Below are 20,434 nucleotides of genomic sequence, written 5' to 3'. Positions count from 1 at the left end.
GTTTTTCAAAATCCAGGTGAAACCAAGGTGTTTTTGCTTACCGTCCAAGTACCGTATTTTCCGGACCATAAGGCGCACTTAAGAACCTAAAATTTTCTCAAAAGCCGAGAGTGCGCCTTATAGTCCGGTGCGCCTTATATATGGACCAAATTCCGAAATTTAAACTGGCTCGAAGAATTGTGTCATGAAATCAATCATAAGTGGCCCGCTGAAGACTATGAATCATGAATCAAAAAGACTATGATCGTTATTTTGTGATTATAAAGTAATTTGTTGCGTCTGAAGTTGAAATAAAAAAGATAAAACGGAGAATGATTTGATTTAGATTAAAAATCTGACATGATGCATTAATGCTGCGCCTTATATATGGACCAAATTCCTCAATATAAACTGGCCCGAAGCATTGTGTCATGAAATCAATCATAAGTGGCCCGCTGAAGACTATGAATCATGAATCAAAAAGACTATGATCATTATTTTGTGATTATAAAGTAATTTGTTGCGTCTGAAGTTGAAATAAAAAAGATAAAATGGAGAATGATTTGATTAAAAATCTGACATGATGCGCCTTATAGTCCGGTGCGCCTTATAGTCCGGAAAATACCGTACTGCACCACAATTGTAGCATGTAGCTAGAAAGCTAAGTGACTGCCATTAAAATAAGAACTTCAAAAATAAAGCTTGTGAAGCTCCTGAATCAACATAGTTAATGATTGGCACAATAGGCAAATAAAAACCAGCTGTAACTCGAAAGGAAAAAAAAAAAACGCCATAAGCACCTGATAATATTTAAATCATTATGACAACATATCGAGCGATGTGGCAAAGCGAAACCACCGCATTGTGCCATCCTTCTCCGCCCGCCATGTTTTCCAAATGACTCTTCCTCAGTAAGCGTGTTGTGCAAACGCACATCCAGTTTTACATGCGAAAAAAGTGAAGGAAGACGAATTGGGTGGGTGGTTGGTGTTGTCAGAACCCAGATGAAATCAGTGTGTCGCACCCACGCGCTCCACCGGCAACACAAAAGAAAGACGTGTAAGTGATGGCACCTTTTAACAATTCATGTGTCATCTGCTTTATCTGAGCACAATAAATATGTGAGTCTTTTCCTTGCCCTCGATCGTTTCTTTTTTTTTTTTTTTTTAAATCGACAGTACAAACTCATTTGTTCTACAGTGGATGACTTTGGAATATTTACATTTTTCTATCTTATTAGCGGAAACGACGAAACATGAAATATTAGATCAAATCTTTAAAGTTATCCGTCGTTGAATTTTTTGATGAAGTACTTGAAAATGTCGAATGTTACTACGATCTTTGTTTTTTTTCCTGAAAAGCAAAATTGCAAGCTTTTGTGAGTGTCATTTTGGCCCAATTTCATTCTGATCCAGGGGAAGGGATTCCAGCTTGTGTTGCTTTACTAAATAAGACATTCTGGTGAGTGAGAGTGGCACATGAATAATTGCCAGGGAAGCTTCGCACATCCGTCAAAGTGTGTACGTGAAACCTGCGTGTGTGTCTTCGTGATGGTGCTTACGTCTTAAAGCAGATGGTGACTGTGCATGAGGTGCAACATGGCTCCGAACCTGTGTTGCCAAACACATCAATATACTTGAAATAACTTTTTTTTTTTGGTGTGTGATGTTAAGCATAAAAAAAAAAAGCGAGAGAGAGAGATCGTCAAACAAGGTGGCAAGCCCATCACCTCTCGTCAGGCAGGTGTTTGCTGTTTGCTGAAGTGTAACGATGCAATCTGGGAGTGCTGACGGAGAGCTACACACACCACCGTGCTATTTGTCCCTTTTTCTTCCTGTGGCTCGGTTCCATTTGGATTTCAGGTCCAAAAGCACAAAGCAGCAATCACCGCTCTGTACTTGTCCGACCGGCCGGCCCCACGTCGGACAAAAACCTGGCACTGACAGATGAAAGTAATGTGCCACCAGGATGGGAATCATTTCTCCAGAGGCAGCTAACTGTGTTATTATTAGAAGCGAGATGTTGTTCAAGGAATTGCCGCTCATAATAGCAAAAATCGTGCACCTGACAATCGATGTCATTAAAAGGAAATATAAGTTGGAATTCATATTAGACACTTTTGTGCTTTTCGAGTCGCTGGCATTTTGTCAATATCTCCAGCATATTCAACATTTTCTCCTTTTCCCCAGAAACGAGCTTCGAGCTGGATATTGAGACCATCGTTCACCCCCAGATGACCGGCGAACCGACAGAGTTGGCTTGCCATGTAACCAATATTACACACCTTCCCTCGGGAGGCCGGCTGGGAGTTACGTGGGAGCACATTCCTCTTCCTGGTACTTCGACTCCACTCACAATAAAAAATAAAGTCGTGATGGGGAAAAAGTCTTTATAATATTGCTTCTTTTTTTTTTTTATTGCCGCAGGCACTGCCAGTGAACCTCAGGCTTCACAATCCGTCGCTTCTATGGACGGCTACGGCAATCTTCTGCCCGGTGCGATGTATTCGGACCGACTGGAAAGCGGCATGATGACACTGAGTAAAATCCAGCCCAACACCTTCAAATTACGATTCCTGCGCACGCAGGTAGAGAAACGTCGATATCCCGATAACGGCTCGTTCAATTTGCCGGTTACACCATGCGTGTCGTCTACAGGAGATCGACATGGGCCAGTACGTTTGCGCCGTCTCGGCGTGGAGCATCAACAGCCAAGGCGATGCGGTGAAGACCGCTGAGCATCAGAGCTTGCCGCTGACTGTGCGATGGGACACCAAACGTATGGACTTATCTCTCCGTCTCCTATTTTCAAGATCTCTGCATATTTCATTGCAGGGGTGTCAAACTCAATTTTGCCGCGGGCGGCAGTTTCCCTCGCCTTATATTATTTACAGTATAGGCTTCACGACAAACTGAGGAATAATTTGTTTAGAAATCAGAGACATAGTTTAAAAAGATGAATGGTGATAAAAATTGCTAGCAATGTCTCCATTTTTAAAAAGCCGATGCAAAATTTGTTTTGGCGGGCCGTATAAAATGATGTGCCGGGCCGTATCTAGCCCCCGGGCCTTAAGTTTGATATCCATGGGCTACACGATGAAGTGAAATTTAATCACGAGAATTATTTTGGCTTCCCGCTATCTTTAAAGATCAGGTTCCCCATGTTGTGAACTTCAATATATAATACATAAATAATGTATAATAAATATGACAAAGAGATAAGGTCACAGCTTCACTGAGTGCAAAAAAATGCATCGAAGATGGGGATGTTCGCCGAGGGAAAATGAAAGTCTTGAATTTCACATGATGTCCACAAGGTCACTTTGTATTTGACTCAAATAGCGTTCAAGAATAAAATGTGCAACATGTTGAGATAAAGGGCGCGAGGCTACGATAATAGATATGAGTGGTTAAATTGATATCAATGGAAAAAATCGTTTTTCAATCGTGATTATTTTAATCATCCTGTCATATATTCTGCAATTTTTCTTTATTATTTATCCCAAAACTAAAAGTCGTACCCTGTGATGTCGAGTGTCAAAAAAAAAATCCCATGCCGTCTCGTTATAGTGACCCTGCTGTTGGATCTGATGAATGAATGTCCAAAATTCATTGATATCATTTCCAAACTTCAGAGGAAGTCTCTCAACAGATCTTTTGTCCGCTCCCCCACTTCCCCACGCCGAACTTTATGGCCTCACTCGAGCTAATTGAGCCATGATGTAATAGCGTCGCTCTGTGGGCACGCACATCTGCTCTGACTCAAAATGGCTTCATGGTGTGATTGCTTCTCTTCCTGTTCGGCCCGTGCCTTCTTCTCCCTTCCTTTCCAGACTGAATCATGTCTTTCATAAAGCTGAGAAATCCATTCATTGATCCGCCGCCGGTTATTCCCAGGTCCCTCGCTGAACCTGGTGGCTAAACGTGTCCGTGAGGCTTCTGTGGGCGGCGCTACCTTTGAGATGAGCTGCACGGTGGTGACCCAGAACCTCGGCGAAGCGGGTTATTCGGTGCTGGTCCAATCGCAAGAAAGCCCCGAAAGCAACGTGAGGACCATCATGACCCTCAGCCCTGACAGCGTCGTTCAACACGGTGGAGCAACAGACCCAAACAGGAGGTGCGTAGCGCCGCCATTGTGGCGTGCCGTAACCGTCCCTCCAAAAAAAATAATCTCCTTTCCGTCCATTCAGAGACAGTCTGGTTTTGACCAAGTCCGGCCCATCTGAGTTTCGCTTTCGCCTCGGAGGCGTCCAGTTGTCGGATCGAGGTTTCTACTGGTGTGACATCACCGCGTGGACGAAGCAACAACCGGGTCAAACGTGGACCAGAGCCACGAGCGCCGAGTCCAACAAAGTCAAGATCGACTTCCAAGAAAACGGTACGTTGGTCAAACGGAAAGGGTTGGGCTCGGCCGCAAATCGAGCGGCCGCACTCGTCAATGGATCTCGGCGTGAAACAAGTTTGTTCTGCACGTACGCATCCCTGGCCTACTTGACTTTGTTTGATGTGAACGGGAGGCCGTCAGAACAAATGTTGGAGATGAAGGAAACGTGCATCTGTTTGAGGAACACACCAACGATGTCTGAAGGATGAAAGGAGGAGGAGCTAAGCGAAGCAAATCTTTCTCTGAGGAGAGAGGCTTCTTTCACCTAATTGTGGATTTTTCTCCCCCCTCCCTCCCTGAGACGTCTTCAAAGTGAAGCCCTTTGGCCACTTACCCCGGCTACAAAGATCTACACTGCTGCTTCCCTTTTCCCTGTTTTTTGGTCACAGGAATAATTTCGGATGATCTTGCTCTATTATGTGTTCATCCTTCATTTTGGGGGGGGGTGACCTCAACATCACCAAAGCCAAAACATTCCTCTCCCATCCCAAAAAGATTTATTTTTCCCAATATTGCGGTCTGAAAGAATTTCAAAGGGTCGAGGTCTGTTTTTACAACCTGGGTCCGATTCTCCACCCTTGGGGCCCCAATTTGTGTCTGGATTCCCACCCCTCCCCCACCCTTGAAAAAAAATCACCCTCATTGTTATTATACCGAACTGAAATGTAGACTGGTGAACGTTAATGGCAAAAAATATTATCAATACCTCTTCATAATGTCCGTCGGATTAAATGAGCGATGTTAATGATTGTCTCGAAGCTCATCCACATACTTTGTTTCTTTTTCAGGACCCTCCTTCTCCATTGCTATCCATTCAGACACCAGTACTGTTTACCCGTGGCAGACAGCCAAGATGAAGTGTTCCCTCCGCATCTCCGGATCTTCACCAAAGACCGGTACCACACACACACACCCTCGCACAGGCTTACATTACATACATTTAAAGTCATCCCCGGAAGCCCAACCCTCAATAAAAATCTATTTTAGTCCTAACAACCAGAGTGTGCACAAAAATAATAAATAACAATGATAAATAATAACTCAACGATAAATAATAAGTACATCAAAAAATGATTACCCACTGCTGTGCAAAATGACTTTCCCCCATTCATAACTACGAGTCATAAATCAGTCACTTAATGTTTGTTATTTTTCTTGCGTGGTTCCAAATCGTGCACGCTCGCAGATACAGAAATACTCGGAACAACAATTTGCATATGTGCCGCGCTCACCTGTCAGTCGGCGGCACCGCTAATAAAAATGCTCTGCGTTTAAAAGTGCCAAATACACACACGTACACACCCAGACGCCATGAAGTCATTGACTCTGACAATTTTGATCTCGATCAAGACAAGTTGCATTTACCGTATTTTCCGCACTGTAAGGCACACCTAAAAACCTCCAATTTTCTCAAAAGCCGACAGTGTGCCTTATAATCAGGTGCGCCTTATATATGGACCAATATTGAGCCACTCCAGCAGGCGTGTTCAAAGTCCGGCCTGCGGGCCAAATGTTATATATGGACAAAGTTTTAAAATGGGCCATTCATTGAAGGTGCGCCTTATAATCCAGTGTGCCTTATATATGGACAAAGTTTTTAAAACGGGCCATTCATTGAAGGTGCGCCTTATAGTGCGGAAAATACGGTACTCCAATAATACCGTAAGACACTGCATGTTCACCTGACTGTATCAGAACTATTTCAAACACTGCTCCAAAGAATTGATTTTGTTTCATGTGTCTTCCATCCCCCTACCAGCCCGCAATATATTTGGCATACTGCTTTCATCTCCCATGTAGCCTTGCCTTCATCCCCTTCTGCTTACTAAAGACCCATCCAGTTCCTCTCTCTCTCTCTCTCTCTCTCTCCCCTTCATCCTCACGCATCCATTGCGCTAATGTAAACATGTCGCATGAGCTCATGTGCCACTCCTTTGCCTCCCTCAACCCATCTGTCAACATTCCTCCTCATTTCTCGCCTCTTTACTACACCAGCCGTCCAATGGTTCCTAGCATAAATCCCTCCAGCAAATGACTCAAACACGTCGCCCGTAGCCTTGTTTGGATTTCCTCTTTGTACATAGAATATGCAAACATGTTGCTTTGCATTTGAAAGTCATGTATGTCGCGTCTAAACAGGGAGGAAGTCAATTCTGCGAATGTCATTGACTACTTACACCCTTCAGATGATAATTATTAATTTTGACGTTCGTAACCCCTCGGAGCAACTTTTTTCTTGAATAATGTCGAAAGCGCTGACGCGTCAGGTCGGTAAAAGGGACTTTGAGTTTCTTTCCTGCCCGTTTTGCAGATGAAAATTCCCAGAGGTGAATGTCACTTCCTGGGTCAGAAGATTGAGTGGAGAACCGGCTTGAATGTTAAGCAAGCAGCTCGGTGTCATGTGACTCAAAGTGAGGCGTGCCAATTTAGCTTGCCAAACTTTTGCTTCCTCAGGTGTCTTGGCTTCACTGACAATTACTAGCGGCTGTTATGCGCAATTTGCAACTTGCTTATGGAAATTTTTTTTTAGGCAATGACATGACAGATATTAAATTATTTCATAAACCTGCACCGTATAGAAATACTACCGTATTTTCCGCACTATAAGGCGCACCAGATTATAAGGCACATCCGATGAATAGCCCATTTTAAAACTTTGTCCATATATAAGATATATATATTTGGGACGCGGGCCGGACTTTGGACACGCCTGCTGTAGTAGCTCAATATTGGTCTATATATAAGGCGCACCTGATTATAAGGCGCACTGTGGTCTTTTGAGAAAATTGGAGGTTTTTAGGTGCGCCTTATAGTGCGGAAAACACGGTAAATGGAAACTCAATTTAATGTACTCCCATTATCAGTCTTTACGATCATCCCTCGAGGCATTCAACATTTTTCTAAGTGCAAAAATGAAATCGTTACAAGTTGCTTTGAGAGCATTAGCTGAAACTCCTTTTCCCTGCTGCTCCCATATCAGTTAGCTTTCACTGTACAGCAGTCAATGATGGCACCAAGGCTTTCAAACACTTGGACTCGCTCAACACCCACACCATGTTCCATTCATCGATTGTAGCTCGGCCCCCAGCTACAATCACCAGGGGTCAAGGCTCCGAACTAGCTTTTTATTTACATCTACAATGAAAGAAAAAACTATTATTTACCGCTGCATACAAAGTGCTGTACGTTGTCATAGAGCAAAAATGAGTCATACCCGCAGAGTTCCGCCTCTCACCCTGACAGGAGAATCTTCCTCCTCGGACAACACAAATCAACTCCTAATCAGTTTCAAACAAGCTATTGTAGAACTCAGTCTCATGTCCATCTGGTAGAACAATGTTGACTGCCAAGCACAAAAAAAGCCTTCAACAAAACAACATAGGCCACTCAAATGATTGGCTCCGCCCTCCTCCATCAGTGGAATCAAATAATACTTGGGACAAAAATTCTCTCCAACCATGTGGAAGAAGAGACAAACTCTCGCTCTCCGAGTACAGTCAGTTGAATTCTTGGACAATGTGTATTTTCCGACAAATAGCTATGACTAAATGTTCAACGGTGGTGTTTTTGTAATCATTCATAATCAGTCATCATTTGTAACTCAGTTGAGCAACTGGGCAGTTACATTCCTGAGGGAGCGCTGAATGCAATGCTCTCCTGTTGGAGCTTGTTTTTGTTTTTTTATGAGCTTTATTAATACAAAGGCGTGCGCACACATTTGGAGTTTCGCTCATCGCTTCACCATGATAGTTTTTCCTGTAGGAGCCATTTACCTAAAGCTACATTGATTCAAGAAAAAAACAAAGACAAGATCTACTCTGAGAAGATCTCTAAAGTCAAAATAGAAATTTTGCTAATGTGAAAACAAACTATTAAACACACAAGCGTGTCAATCGTAGGTTAGCAATTAGCATAGCGTGTAGCTTATTAGCATGGCTTGTAGCTGATTCCCCGAATTTGCAACATCTTCCAAATTTCCTGAGATAAGAAAAAACAAATACGCTTATTTGGAGATTTGATGTGGCCTCCCAGCCTGCCGCTACTTGCTAACTTGCCCTTTGCAAATGGAATGACTGGCATGTTCTGGCAGTCAGGCCAATGTGTGTTCAAGACTCACGGCGAGTTTGTTTACCACTGCTAACGTCATCATTGAGAGATTTTGTTCTTCTTATTCTCTCGTATAAATTCTCTGCAGTGTCAATTTGTCTTTTCGGCTAATTCCCTGCTTTGTCACTTTGGCTTTGTTTCCACGGTGAGTTTTAGAGACTTATCCTTCTGGAGGATACATTGCAGCTCCACTAGGAATTGTTAACGCCACCTAGAATATGCAAAATAATATTTCAAGTAGAAATGGACGAAGCGATGGACGTCGCTACGGCTTCGACTATTTCCGCTATATTTCCTCAATCTGAGTTTGTCAGACTGATCGTAATTTTAATCCCAACTCTGGTCGGGTTAATGGAATTTCGTCCACGTAAACATCCGCTTTTCCATTTCATTTCCTATTTTTATACGTTTGTGAAACTAGGCGATAAAAGCGCCGTGCATCTTGCGAGCCTTTTGGCTTTTCACACTTCAAGCTTAAAGTTAGAGCGGTTATGATCGCAATCCTCGCTATTTGCTGGATACCATTTCTTCCATCTCTTTTACAAGAAAGGTCCAAAAGGTGCAACTGCCGCTCCTCCATCTTTCCCTCCGATATGGCTCCCATGGAAAAGGAAGCGAATAACATTCATTCGCCCTCAGTGACATTCTCCAAGCAGGTGATTAACACCTGCCAAATTGTTTGCTTGAGAACGCCTCTGACGACGGCATCTTTGGCTCACAAAGTCTATCATCTCTCCTTTGGTTGCTTCTGCTGCTTTGACTCCTTCTCGCCTTCCTCTCCACTCTCACCAAATTACCCAGCTGTCTTTGCTAGGGCGACAGGCAGCCGTTAATTAGCCAATCTCACGCTCCGTTAGCCGGCCGGGGAGACGGGAACGAGCTAGCGAAAGAATAGCTGCTGATGTGGAGAGGCAGCGAATGAGGCAAAAGTGGAGGCCGCTAAACAGGCTGTTAAAGTGAACAGTGGTGAATAGCCCAGCCAGTAAATGGAGGACGAGGAGGCTTGAGAACGCTGTGAAAAGTTTGCAGAGTTGGGGGGGGAGGAAAGAGCTTGTCGAGAGAGAGGGACAAAATTCGTCTCATTGAGAGGGAAAAGACGAGTCCCACCAATACTTTTGCCAGCCATAATGTCCAAAAAAACTGCCATTCGGAAAATATTCCGTCCCGCTGCTGGATGAGCTCCATGAACCTCAAAAGCGGGTGATTACATAAGCATAAAAAAAAAACCCGGAAACAGATGGATGGATTCATTGACGCAACTTGGCACCTTGAAATCGCTCGGCGTTAAATCATCACCGCTCATCTCAACCTGATTTACAGTAATAAGCTTTAATTCCGTTCACGCTGCAAAATGTCTCCCGTCACGTTAATGCAATATGTTTTTCAACCAAGGTGGCATAAACTGCTTTTCCGTACGCCGATTCAACTTTCATGCGCCTCGGGCTTTATTTATTTCTAATTCCAAAGCAATCATACTGGTGAATTAAGAGCAAACAACAGAAAGACGAGTGACGACGCAATTAATTAAATACGTTCAGCGGATCCTGAACAGCAAGAAGAATGCAATGATTTTCGCTCCATTAGCCGCGTAGGGAAAGGAGGCTATAAGACTTTGAAGGAAACCTCAAACAGCATATCAAAATATCAAATTCAACTCTTAGTTAAGCGGCCACATAGCAAGCAGGCATGAAGCAGAATTCATCTACTGTAGATCTTTTTCAGCGCTCAGCCGTTAATGAGGGACGTATCGCCGCCCGGCAGCTTTGTTTCCGAGAGGCTAAATGGTGTTTTTATCTTTTTGTCGGGATTCCGCTCTGCCAGCGCCGCCCTGCTTTATGGCGCGGAGAACTCGCAGCCATTTTCATTATAAGCGTGTGTGGTAATTGTCGGCCTTTCGCGTGTCTGTGTTTGAATTTCAGGCAGTTTGGAGCCTCGGAGTTTTCTCCGGGGATTAATCGGGAGAAATCCAATCAGGCTGTTTTCATTTCCGCAGACAGCCATTTTAGTTTTATGAGCTCAGACGAGAGCCAGATAGTCAGTTAGAGGTGCGCCGGCGTTCTCACTTGCCATCACGACGCTGCTCCTTCTCCGCTTAATGAAGCCAGCGCATCACTTTAAAGCGTGTAATCAAGCTCCTGCACTTGAAGTTCTACTCTACCCGGGTTCACTGGACCCGCCTCTATTTCTGCATCTGAAATCATGCTTAAGATACACTACATCAGGGATTCGACTAAAAAAAAAAAATGCTAGTTCAAATATGGATAAAATAATTTGTTTTGTGTTTTTGCATGGTACTGTGATGTCATTTTCAATTGACAGCAAGCGGTAGTGCCAAAACAAAATGGCCGCCTCCTGAGATGGATAAAAATGGGAGGATTTTTCTGCTTCATTCAAAAACTCAATAGCATACTATTATAAAGATTTTCTTTTTAACTCAATTATTTTGTGGTAAATGTCATACTCAAAGGCATGTTTTATTTATTTAGTTTGAGTCCATATTTTTGGGCTTCACATTATATACTTACTTTCAAGGCAACATTATTTTTTTATGTTAAATGCCTGAGAAATGAATACTAATCTTAAGCAGACAAAACAAAATGATTTTCCGTATAATAATCAGTTATGTTGTACCTTCGGAGGTCATCAATCTGTAGGCGTACTCGTGATATGACAATAAAAAAAATTCCCTCGCCAGATGTGTAAAACCAAAGCAATTATTCAATCTACTTGAAACATTTGCACATTTGCCCATTTACGGCACCAAAACAAGGTCACTGCTCACAATCGGCTTTCCATAGTACGGTTCAAAAATTTCCAGCATATCAAATCGCTGTGGAAAAAGTCAGCGGGCAATGCATTCATCTTATCAACTCAGGAATGTGTGCGTTCATGTAGCAGGACCGACACGGTGGGTCCATATGGGGCCGCAGCAGTGAGTCAGCCTGCTGGATGACTCTCGGATAGCCCTGGAGGAGGAAGTAGCGGTGCTCGAAGCTCAAGGTGTCCCCCCACCCCTCCCAAAATGACTCCCCACTGATGATTTTTGGGCTTGAGTGATAAACAAAATAATCTCTACACTCACTAAGTATTCCAAATCCTCCAGCTCCATCCGCCCCTTCTCGCTGCGCATTCTCAGTCATCGCCACTGTCAAGAACAAAGACGGTAGTGGATGGGGGAAGAGAAGACAAACTGCAAGAAAGCCCAAGCTTGCTAAATATAGCTCCATTCCTCGACCACGCTTGCCCTTCACCAAAAACAAGCAAGCTCACTTCATAGACCAGATCTGTGTTACCGTGCGAAATGTGTCTTTGATCACTAACAAGAAAGGCAGATTGTGATTTTTTTCAAGAGTAGAACGTTTATATTTTTGGTAACGCATAGGCAAATACCTGACTTGAATTTTTTTGGACATACAAGCTGATACAACAGGATTCTTGTGTTTGACTTGTGTGCAAACATTTTAAATAAATAACAATTAGCAGTTTGGCACATTGTGAATATTTCTCAAAAGAATCTTCGTGCTACCAATTGAAGGGTGCTGTCAAACAAAGCAGAGAATCACATGTAGACAGTTAGCTTAATGCTAACCAACAAGCAAATCACCACAGATGGGCTAACAAAAGAGTATTTGTGAAACTCTTCTTTGCTTGTCTTTGTGCTGTGTTATACTGCCCCCTGGCGGCTATTATTCTATTATGCTGTTCTGTTTTGGGATGAGGTTGTAATATAAAATGTGGAAAAAGTAAAACTGTGAATACTTTCTGGATACACTGTAGGTGGATGTCTGATCAAGATTAAGGTGTTAACATTTTTGGATTTCAGTCCGTTTATTGTAGAACTGTAGTTACTTTTTACGCATAAATGTGAAATGAAAAATTCACCTCCCTCCGTCACAGCCATTTTAGTGATGCTCTTGTTTTGTAATTCACAGCTACATTTATCTTCTGGTTTATTTTATCCTCTCAATGATAATCAATCCTGGCTCCATCTGTCAAGCGGATCCATTTATTGTGGCAGCTGTACGAGTACACGGCACAATTGACTAAATAGGTGTCAAGACATTTTGTTGAGTGAGTGTTCAAGATAGCTCTCAGTCTGAAGAGCAAATCAAAGGCCAGTGTATGACGAGTACCGCCACTTTTTTTTTTTTTTTCACAGCGCTTGAATTTGAAAGCCATTCAAAGGGCAAGTCAACCCTAAAATCTTTTTAATATGTTCGGTGCAGTGTTTTTATTAATGTTTCGTTTGTGGAATATGAATTTAAACAGGGAAAATCCACCTGTTTTCATCCATCGAAGGGGCGGCCATCTTGCCACTGACATCACAGTTGCCAGGTGTCAGGTCACAACCAATCACGGGTCACCACTCTTCCGAAACTGAGCCGTCATTGGTTGTTGACTGGCAACTGTGATGTCATTTTAAGTTGACAGAAAGTGCCAAAATGGCCGCCCCCTTGTTATGGATAAAAACGGGAGAATTTTTCTGCTTAATTCATATTCCACAAACTCAATATTAACCAGAATGCTGTGTTCAGACTAGTGGGGGAAGGGCACATACAATATATCGTAAAAAATAATTTGGGGGTTGATTTCCCCTTTAAGAAACAAACGTGGCGGGGAGGATTTGAGATGTGATTCATTACGTGGCTTCGGGTGACTTCACTTTTTTCCTCATCATTATTCCTTTGCTCCATTCTCTTCTCATCCACCTCGTTTCTTCATCCATCATTTTCTCGCTAACACCCACTGTCTCTTAATAGTTTTCATCATTGTTTGCCTTTTTTTTTTTTTGCTCATGTTGTCGCTTGCAAATGCATTGTCTATTTGTCTCCAAAATGACAGAGGCTGCCGAAGGTGTCATCTCGTTCTTCGTGTCTGTGTTTGCATGTGTGTGTGTTTTTGCATGTTTGTGCATGCATCTTGTGTGTGTACGCCAGTGTGTAGGAGGCACCACAGTGCTAATAGTTCCTGTCCCTGACACACTAATGACTAGTTTGTGCTCTTGCTCGCTCGCTCTCTCTCGCTCTCCCTCCCTTCTAGAAATAATTAGTTCCCCCCCTCTCTTCCAACGATTACATCTATTATCATAATTCTCTCTCATCCCTGTTTGCCTCCATTTGTCATCAGCGGCATCCTTTTTCTTATGCTGCCTATCCATCACTTTTATTTCTCTCACTGGGAGAGAAGCAAAAAAAAAAAAAAAACCCACGCCCCCCCACGAACATGTTCATGATTAAGCTGCTCCGAAGACTCAGACGGATCTGTGCGTGTCAGTCGTCAGGGCTGCGTCCAAAATACCACAATGAGATGCCGTTTTAAAACGTGACTCTTGCACGTAAATATTTTTCTTAAGATGCATAAATAGCGCAGATCATGCCAGGTTTGACAGCATGTCTCCGCTTCGAGGGGATTTGGAGGGATAACAGACACACCTGCCCTTTGAACAGGAAAGCCTGAGATTAAAAAAATCACCTTCATAAAAAAAATGGCCCTGTTCATTAGTAATCAATTTCACACGTCTGATTGAAACGTCAAGGTATGAAGACTTGCCTGCCTGTGTTTCTTTCAGATCACCTCGCCTATGAGGTTCGTTGGTTTTTCACACGACTTCGCGGAGGGCAGACGACAACGCAAGTAGCCAGCGTGGACCGCTTCGGGGTTGTGCGTAAAGAGGATCGCAATTCTTCCAGTGACGTTTCCATCGAACGTGAGGACACGCACTCGTACACGTTGAACGTCCACGGCGCCCATGACAGGTGAGTCGTCAAGTGGCTGTTTAAGAAACGGCTAAAGTTAGCGTGGCAGCCCCATTGTTGAACAGAGAGCGCCATCTAGAGGTGTCAAAAAATATAACAACTGCTTCATGAAGCTTCATTTTCCCATCAGTAATTTTTTTGTACATTTTGGTCATTGTCCTAGCTGAGTCTTTTTTTTTTTCCACCCCTGCTTGTGATTTATAAACATCCCACCATGTTTTTGTCTCGTAGTGACAGCGGCGAGTACCACTGTGTGGCTACCCCCTGGTACCTGTCTGCCTCCACGGGAGCCTGGACCCAAGCCGGGGAGTTGACGTCTTCCAGAATCTTCCTGACAGTCCGATTTGCCGGTAAGGAGCGTGTGCACTCTTCATGTGACATTTTGCGTTCCAGACAAAAATTCACCAATTCTTCTGCTTTCTTGTTTGCTTTGCAGTGTGGGAGTCCCTAAAGTTGCCTCTCTTGTATGGCGTTTCAGCATCAATAGGTAAAATCGTATTCATACACGCTTGTCACAAAAAAAAAAAAAAAAAAAAAAGCTCCTGTTGTTATTGTGCTGTGGCTTTCGGAACGAGCCAGGCTGAAGTTTAGTAACGCAAATCAGTCAAATCTGCTTAGTTGGCAGTGGCGCCGCTCTCGCTGGGTGCATTCCAAAATGCTGCAATACTAATAGAAATATTGCAAGCAGATGGAGAACAGTCTTCAGAAGAATTGTGTGTTGTATTTTACGTGTACGCATGAAATTGTCACAAGTTATAGCTTTGGGGGCTTTTTTATCTCTGGTGTGTCGTGCTGGGACTTGCACATCAGTAAAACAAACTTGAGTATATCCTTTTTTCCGCATCGTTTAGATGTGGCATTGCAATGTATAATAATAAATAAGCGGCTCTGTTCATAAAAATTGCAAATATTGAGTTAGTGGAAGGTATCACATAAAATAGCTGCAGGAATTCCTAAAAAATTATTTGAGTTCTTGTACTTTCTGCAGGTGTGGGCCTGTTCTCGCTGGTCCTGGGCCTGGTTTGCGCCCAGTGCTGCTGCCGCGACATCGCACACACTCCCCGCTCACGCAATAAATTGATGGACCTGGAGATGGACTGACAAATACTTTCCCCTGCGCCCTCCCACTACAGCGCTCCCAGGAAACAGCAAACGCCCAACAGACACACGCCCGTCAACGACTTGTGGGACACCCAGTTGTTTCCGAGTAGAGGACGTTGGGAGTAAAACGGGCGGCGGGCGTGTTTCCTTGGGAGCCCAATTCAAGGAAGTATCTCGAGAGGCATTTCAGCTCTGCAGTGGAGGAGCAGGGAGTTGTTCTTTTTATTTTTTTATTTTTTTTTTATTTTTTTTTTTTTTTTTACAGGCACAAGAGATTTCACTGCCATGTGGGAACAAATATCTACCAAACACTAACAAATGAAAAGCTCTGGTGCTGCCCTCGTGCAAACTTCAGCCACATTTTGAACGCCATCAGAATGTGTTCGTTGGGCTTTGTGGAAAACTTCTTGTCAAATCCCGCGGCCGACCAACGTGGACTGTTCAGTCAGCCTGAGCCTCGTTTCGGCGGCGGTTCCGGAGCAAGTCGTCTCCCCCCGCCGCCCTCCCCCCCACGCAAGAGGCATTGCACTAGCGACCCAGAGTGTTCCTTCCTACCTTAACGAATGGACGATAACTACCTTTTCTTCTCGGCTCTATTTTTGGGAAAATTAAGAGATTTTAAAAGTCGGACAGATTTTTATGCATCCCAAGGAGACATGCAGTGTGTGTGTGCGTGTGTGATGTCACTTATTGAGAAATATTTTGTGCGTTGTGTGCACAGTGCCAGTGTGCATGTTGTATTTTATAGCACTCGGTGAGCAGCGGGAGATGTTTTCAGGGTTACATCAAACACTCCCAAAAGTTGCTGTCAATCCACTACTTGTAGTCATGTGTTCACCCCCCAAACCCTTCTCCCCCCTAAAAATTCAATGTTGCATTTAATTTTGCACCTTTTCAGATCATTTCACCAACAATGAATGCATCCTCCATCTTTGCCCCGTGTAATCGAAGCAAGGTCAAACTGCCATATTTGTAGACCTTGTTGAGTGTTTTTTTTTAAATCTTGCGTGGTGCCTTGAAATATGACCTGAATTTGTTCCCCGACCAAGCCAAACGCTCATCTCAAATCATATTTCCCCATTGAAATGAATGGGAATGGCATTAATCCGTGCCGGACCTACCCCTGAAAAGCAACAATTTGTGTCGTGTAGTTTTCAAAAAAAAAAAAAAAGCACTCTGCAATGTACTTTATAAAACCTCTGATCATAATTCAATATACTGTAAAGAATTGCGTATCTTGATTAATCTATCGCAACTCCGTCTGGTGTGCGCAGCTTGGCCACTGGGGGGCAATATAATTCAGTTATGAAGACACAAACCAAGATGACTTTCACAACTGCTGTAAATGACCCAGTGAGCTCTTGTAATTGTTTTTTTTTTGCACGGGATAAAGAATACCTGTGAGTACTGTTATAACGTCCGTCCACGTGTGTTCAAATATCCCCTCGCTGAATTCGTCGGTGAGGTGAGTTGAGGTCTCGTGGGATCGCTTGTATCTCAAGGCACCGCCGTAGTTGGATTGCACAAATGTAGCGAGGTTGCTTTTGATCCGTGTGTGCAGCTCTGATGGACTTTTATAGAGCTTTCAAGTAGTATTTCAAGCACGCAAAACTGGGAGGGGCAATATTATGTGGTCGTTAATTATTTTTTACCCTGAGCCAGAGTCCTCACGGCCTGATTGACGGCGCCTGTGAAAGTGCAGCCGCACAAATGGAGCTCTATACTGTACACTCGTATTCAAAATACATTTAAATATTCTGTGCCAAATTTAACAAATGACAAACGTCTCGTGTTCTGTCATTCCATTGCAATGAGATGTTTTTTTTTTTTTTTTTAATAAATAGATTTGTAAAAAGCGGATTTCCATTTTGTTGTCTAACTCCCCATTTGCCCCGACTTGCAGTTCGAATAAAAATGGCTGCCTCTTGACGTGTGTGTTTTGTGTCGTGCAGACGAGATGGATTGGTGTGTAAATAAGGCGGTGGGTGGGGTTAGTGTGTTTTGCACCCTGGCTTTGTCGAAAATGAGTTTTTCCAAATGATCTGATGACGTGATGGTGAGCGCGGTTCCCACACGATGTAGTAAATGTGGGCCACTTTGGTTGTCGGCAAGCCATCAATCGTTTGGGAAGATCTTCAAAAAGTCGACTCTACTGTTTTATAATTCAACACTGGGCTGCATCTTACTGTCTTCCATCTTCTTCTTAGTCTTACGGGATTCATATTCTATGTTTATATTCTCTCATCCTCCATTTGTCTTGCAGCTTCTCTCGCTAGCCTTCTGCACATCTTTCTTCGCCTCTCACTCTCGATTGAAAATGCAGATGAGGTTGGGCCGTTCTCCCGAGCTTTGATTTTTTAGCACCTCTCCATCCATCCGGCTTGCTTTCATTTGCATTTCATGTGGAGAGAAGTGGGATCTGGTGGCGTTTTGGTACGCGTGCGCATGGTTCCAAGCCTGCTCTCCCCGGGTCCACTTGACCCACTTTCCCTGGTCCTGCTTTGTGTGCTCACTCCTGTCATGGATCATTTAGTAATGTGGTTTCGTTGCAATTTCAGATGTTGTCTTTCTCAGCTCGTCGTGCTCACCTCCTGCGTCGTTCCTCAGACATTCATCGGAGAGCTTGAGGAACTATGGAGGATTTCTCTGAGGAGTCCCCCCCCCCCCAAACTAGGTGAGGAAATTTCTTACAGGACTAAATGTTCACCCAAGTTGCATCTGCTCCATCATCATGTGGAGTCTCCTCACTGGAAACAAAATGAAGCTTATCTAGTCAAGCAGATCTTACTTGAATTTTATGTTCTGCCCAAAACAAATGTTACTTTGTGTCAGTTAAGATCTTTTTATCATGTTTTAGTTATGATGCCAGAAAAGCAAGTGAACATTTACCTCAACTGAACTGAAAACAAGAAAAAAAACCTACTTTAATTTAGGAAAAAATAAATAATTAGTGAGGTTAAATTCTGTGGATTATCTTTCAGGCACTTAACAAAGGCTAACAGCTAGCCTGCTAGCTAACATCAACGCTATCTATTTCAGAGTCAAAAGAGAGTCTAAGATTCATTAATTCAAGCAAAAAAATAAAATAAATCCCCATTTAACCAGTCCTTCCATAATTGCGTTACCTGTTGAATTAGTCAGCATTCTATCTCACTTTTAACTTCCCCAAACCTTTTTGACACCTGACATATTTAAACTATAGTAGAGGACGCTAAAATCACCATTCAAGGAATTGAAACTCTTAAATTATATTAATCAATAAGAAAAAGGTGTCAGGATTAACACCTTAACCCACTGGTATCAAACTCAAGGCCCGGGGGCAAAATACGGCCCGCCACATCATTTTATGTGGCCCGCGAAGACAAATTGTGCATCAAATTTGTGTGTCATTACTAGAATTGCAAATTGTCTTCACTTTTAATATCCTTTTTTCTAAATATTTGACCAGTTTTTACTTGTCTGATTTGAAAACGACTTTTACTGTATATAATATGAGGTGCTCATACATTTATTTGGGTTGACAGTCATAATGGCCCTCCGAAAAAATCTATGACGACAATGCGGCCCGTGACAAAAATGAGTTTGACACCCCTGCCTCAACCTCTTCTCTCCAAATTTCGGGGTCCAGGAATCCAATTCTTTTTTTTCCTCTACTCCAAACATTCTCCATGTAGTTGGTTGGAGCCTCTCAGAGCTGTCGCTCTCACCTCCATCCGGCATGCGCTAACCTTACATGGTTTGTTATGCACACGCGTGCACGTAAATAACTGGTGTGAATACGAGTCTCGGTTGTCTCGGTGGCGTGCCGCCAGCTAATATCTCGCTGAGAGACTGGCCCGCAGCAACTGTTTTGCGCTCACGCTGCAAATACTGCTTACCTCATCTAAGGGTTATTAATACTTGATGACGAATGCATCTTGATCGGGGACTGTGCTAATTGGCGCTCACGCTTGTTAGTACGACGGAAAAAAAAAAAGCATCTGCATATGAGGAATTGATCCGACATCGTGGAATTAAGATGTCACAGTTGAATTCCGCCATTTTTGCGGAGGTTACGCCATCTCGACACGCACGTCCGCGCTAATCACAACAGCTTTATTGACATTAAAGCTATAATTCCGCAGATTGCAGCTAATACGCCATCAGGGAAGCATTAACGTGAAAGGGGATGAGGAAAGTCACTTGAACTCGTACGCAGCTGTCAAGACTTCCGCAGTGCATGACCCCATGAACAACTTTGGAGAACCATGCAATGATAAAGTAACCTCTCACTTTAAATCTTATGCAATCATCCCAGTTAGTCTAAAACACAATCTTCGTATGTTCACGAGACCCAAGATGTTTCTCAATTTTCTGTAAATCTTTGTAGGGCCACCAAAAGTGATTTATAACCCTAAAGCATGAAGACAGACCCCGACTTACCTCGACGACAAGACGGCTACACAGTCCGGCCCCTCGGCAACAAGTGATAACAATAATGGTGAGCGAAAAAAATGGGGAAACAAATATGTGAGTGATATTTATGGATTTTTATTGTAGTTGGATTATATGATCCATACTTTGGCACAATTATGTGTTCTGAGTTGTCGCTTGCAATAGAGCTAGCTTAAATGGCGTCGGGCAAAATAGTCTGTCTTCGTCAAAGCTTTAGGGTTAAGAGCAAAGAATGGGATTGGGCCTAGTCTTCTATAACTAGTTCATAAAACAAAGACAACCCCGCTAAACTAACTATGTGGATGAAAATGCGTAGTAGTTTCTTACATTGTAGTCATTTCTATGCATGATAGAAACCCCCAAAAAGTTTACTTAAGTATTAGCGACACACACACATGGTGAACATTAGCTAACAATGCTAACTTTAGCCTGAAGCTAGCTAGTAGCCCATTAATGACCATAAATCTAGTTTTCCACAAAACTCCTAGGGAACTTGTAACTTACTTTCAAATGAGCATGTATTGTGAGTTTCTCGAATCGTCTCATCACTAAAAATTCACACATCGAGATTTAATTCATCAAAGAACTATTATTATCTCATCGTTATGTGATTATCTCATGAAAAAAGGGTCACCAACTTAATTGTTAAGTCATAGTTTGCGAAAACAACACAA

The 20,434-nt window shown here is 43.0% G+C and overlaps 1 protein-coding gene across 1 annotated transcript in view; it reads left to right on the top strand.

The window, feature by feature from the left end:
- ptgfrnb (prostaglandin F2 receptor inhibitor b) overlaps positions 1–17,255 on the top strand; it is a 31,979-nt gene extending 14,724 nt beyond the window's left edge. The window contains exons 6-15 of the mRNA XM_088358962.1: positions 2,169–2,315; positions 2,406–2,566; positions 2,637–2,757; positions 3,876–4,095; positions 4,169–4,356; positions 5,151–5,258; positions 14,039–14,225; positions 14,457–14,575; positions 14,662–14,712; positions 15,214–17,255. Of these exons, the coding sequence (XP_088215088.1) occupies positions 2,169–2,315; positions 2,406–2,566; positions 2,637–2,757; positions 3,876–4,095; positions 4,169–4,356; positions 5,151–5,258; positions 14,039–14,225; positions 14,457–14,575; positions 14,662–14,712; positions 15,214–15,326 (1,415 nt within the window). The 3' untranslated portion in view covers positions 15,327–17,255. The remainder of the gene's footprint in view (positions 1–2,168; positions 2,316–2,405; positions 2,567–2,636; positions 2,758–3,875; positions 4,096–4,168; positions 4,357–5,150; positions 5,259–14,038; positions 14,226–14,456; positions 14,576–14,661; positions 14,713–15,213) is intronic.
- The last annotated feature ends 3,179 nt before the right edge of the window (positions 17,256–20,434 follow it).

This window comes from Syngnathus floridae, chromosome 2, assembly GCF_059516105.1.
Source record: "Syngnathus floridae isolate MCC-2025c chromosome 2, RoL_Sflo_1.0, whole genome shotgun sequence".
Lineage (NCBI taxonomy): Eukaryota > Metazoa > Chordata > Actinopteri > Syngnathiformes > Syngnathidae > Syngnathus > Syngnathus floridae.
The sequence above is the reverse complement of the archived record's forward strand: the minus strand, read 5'-3'. Positions and strand labels throughout refer to the sequence as shown.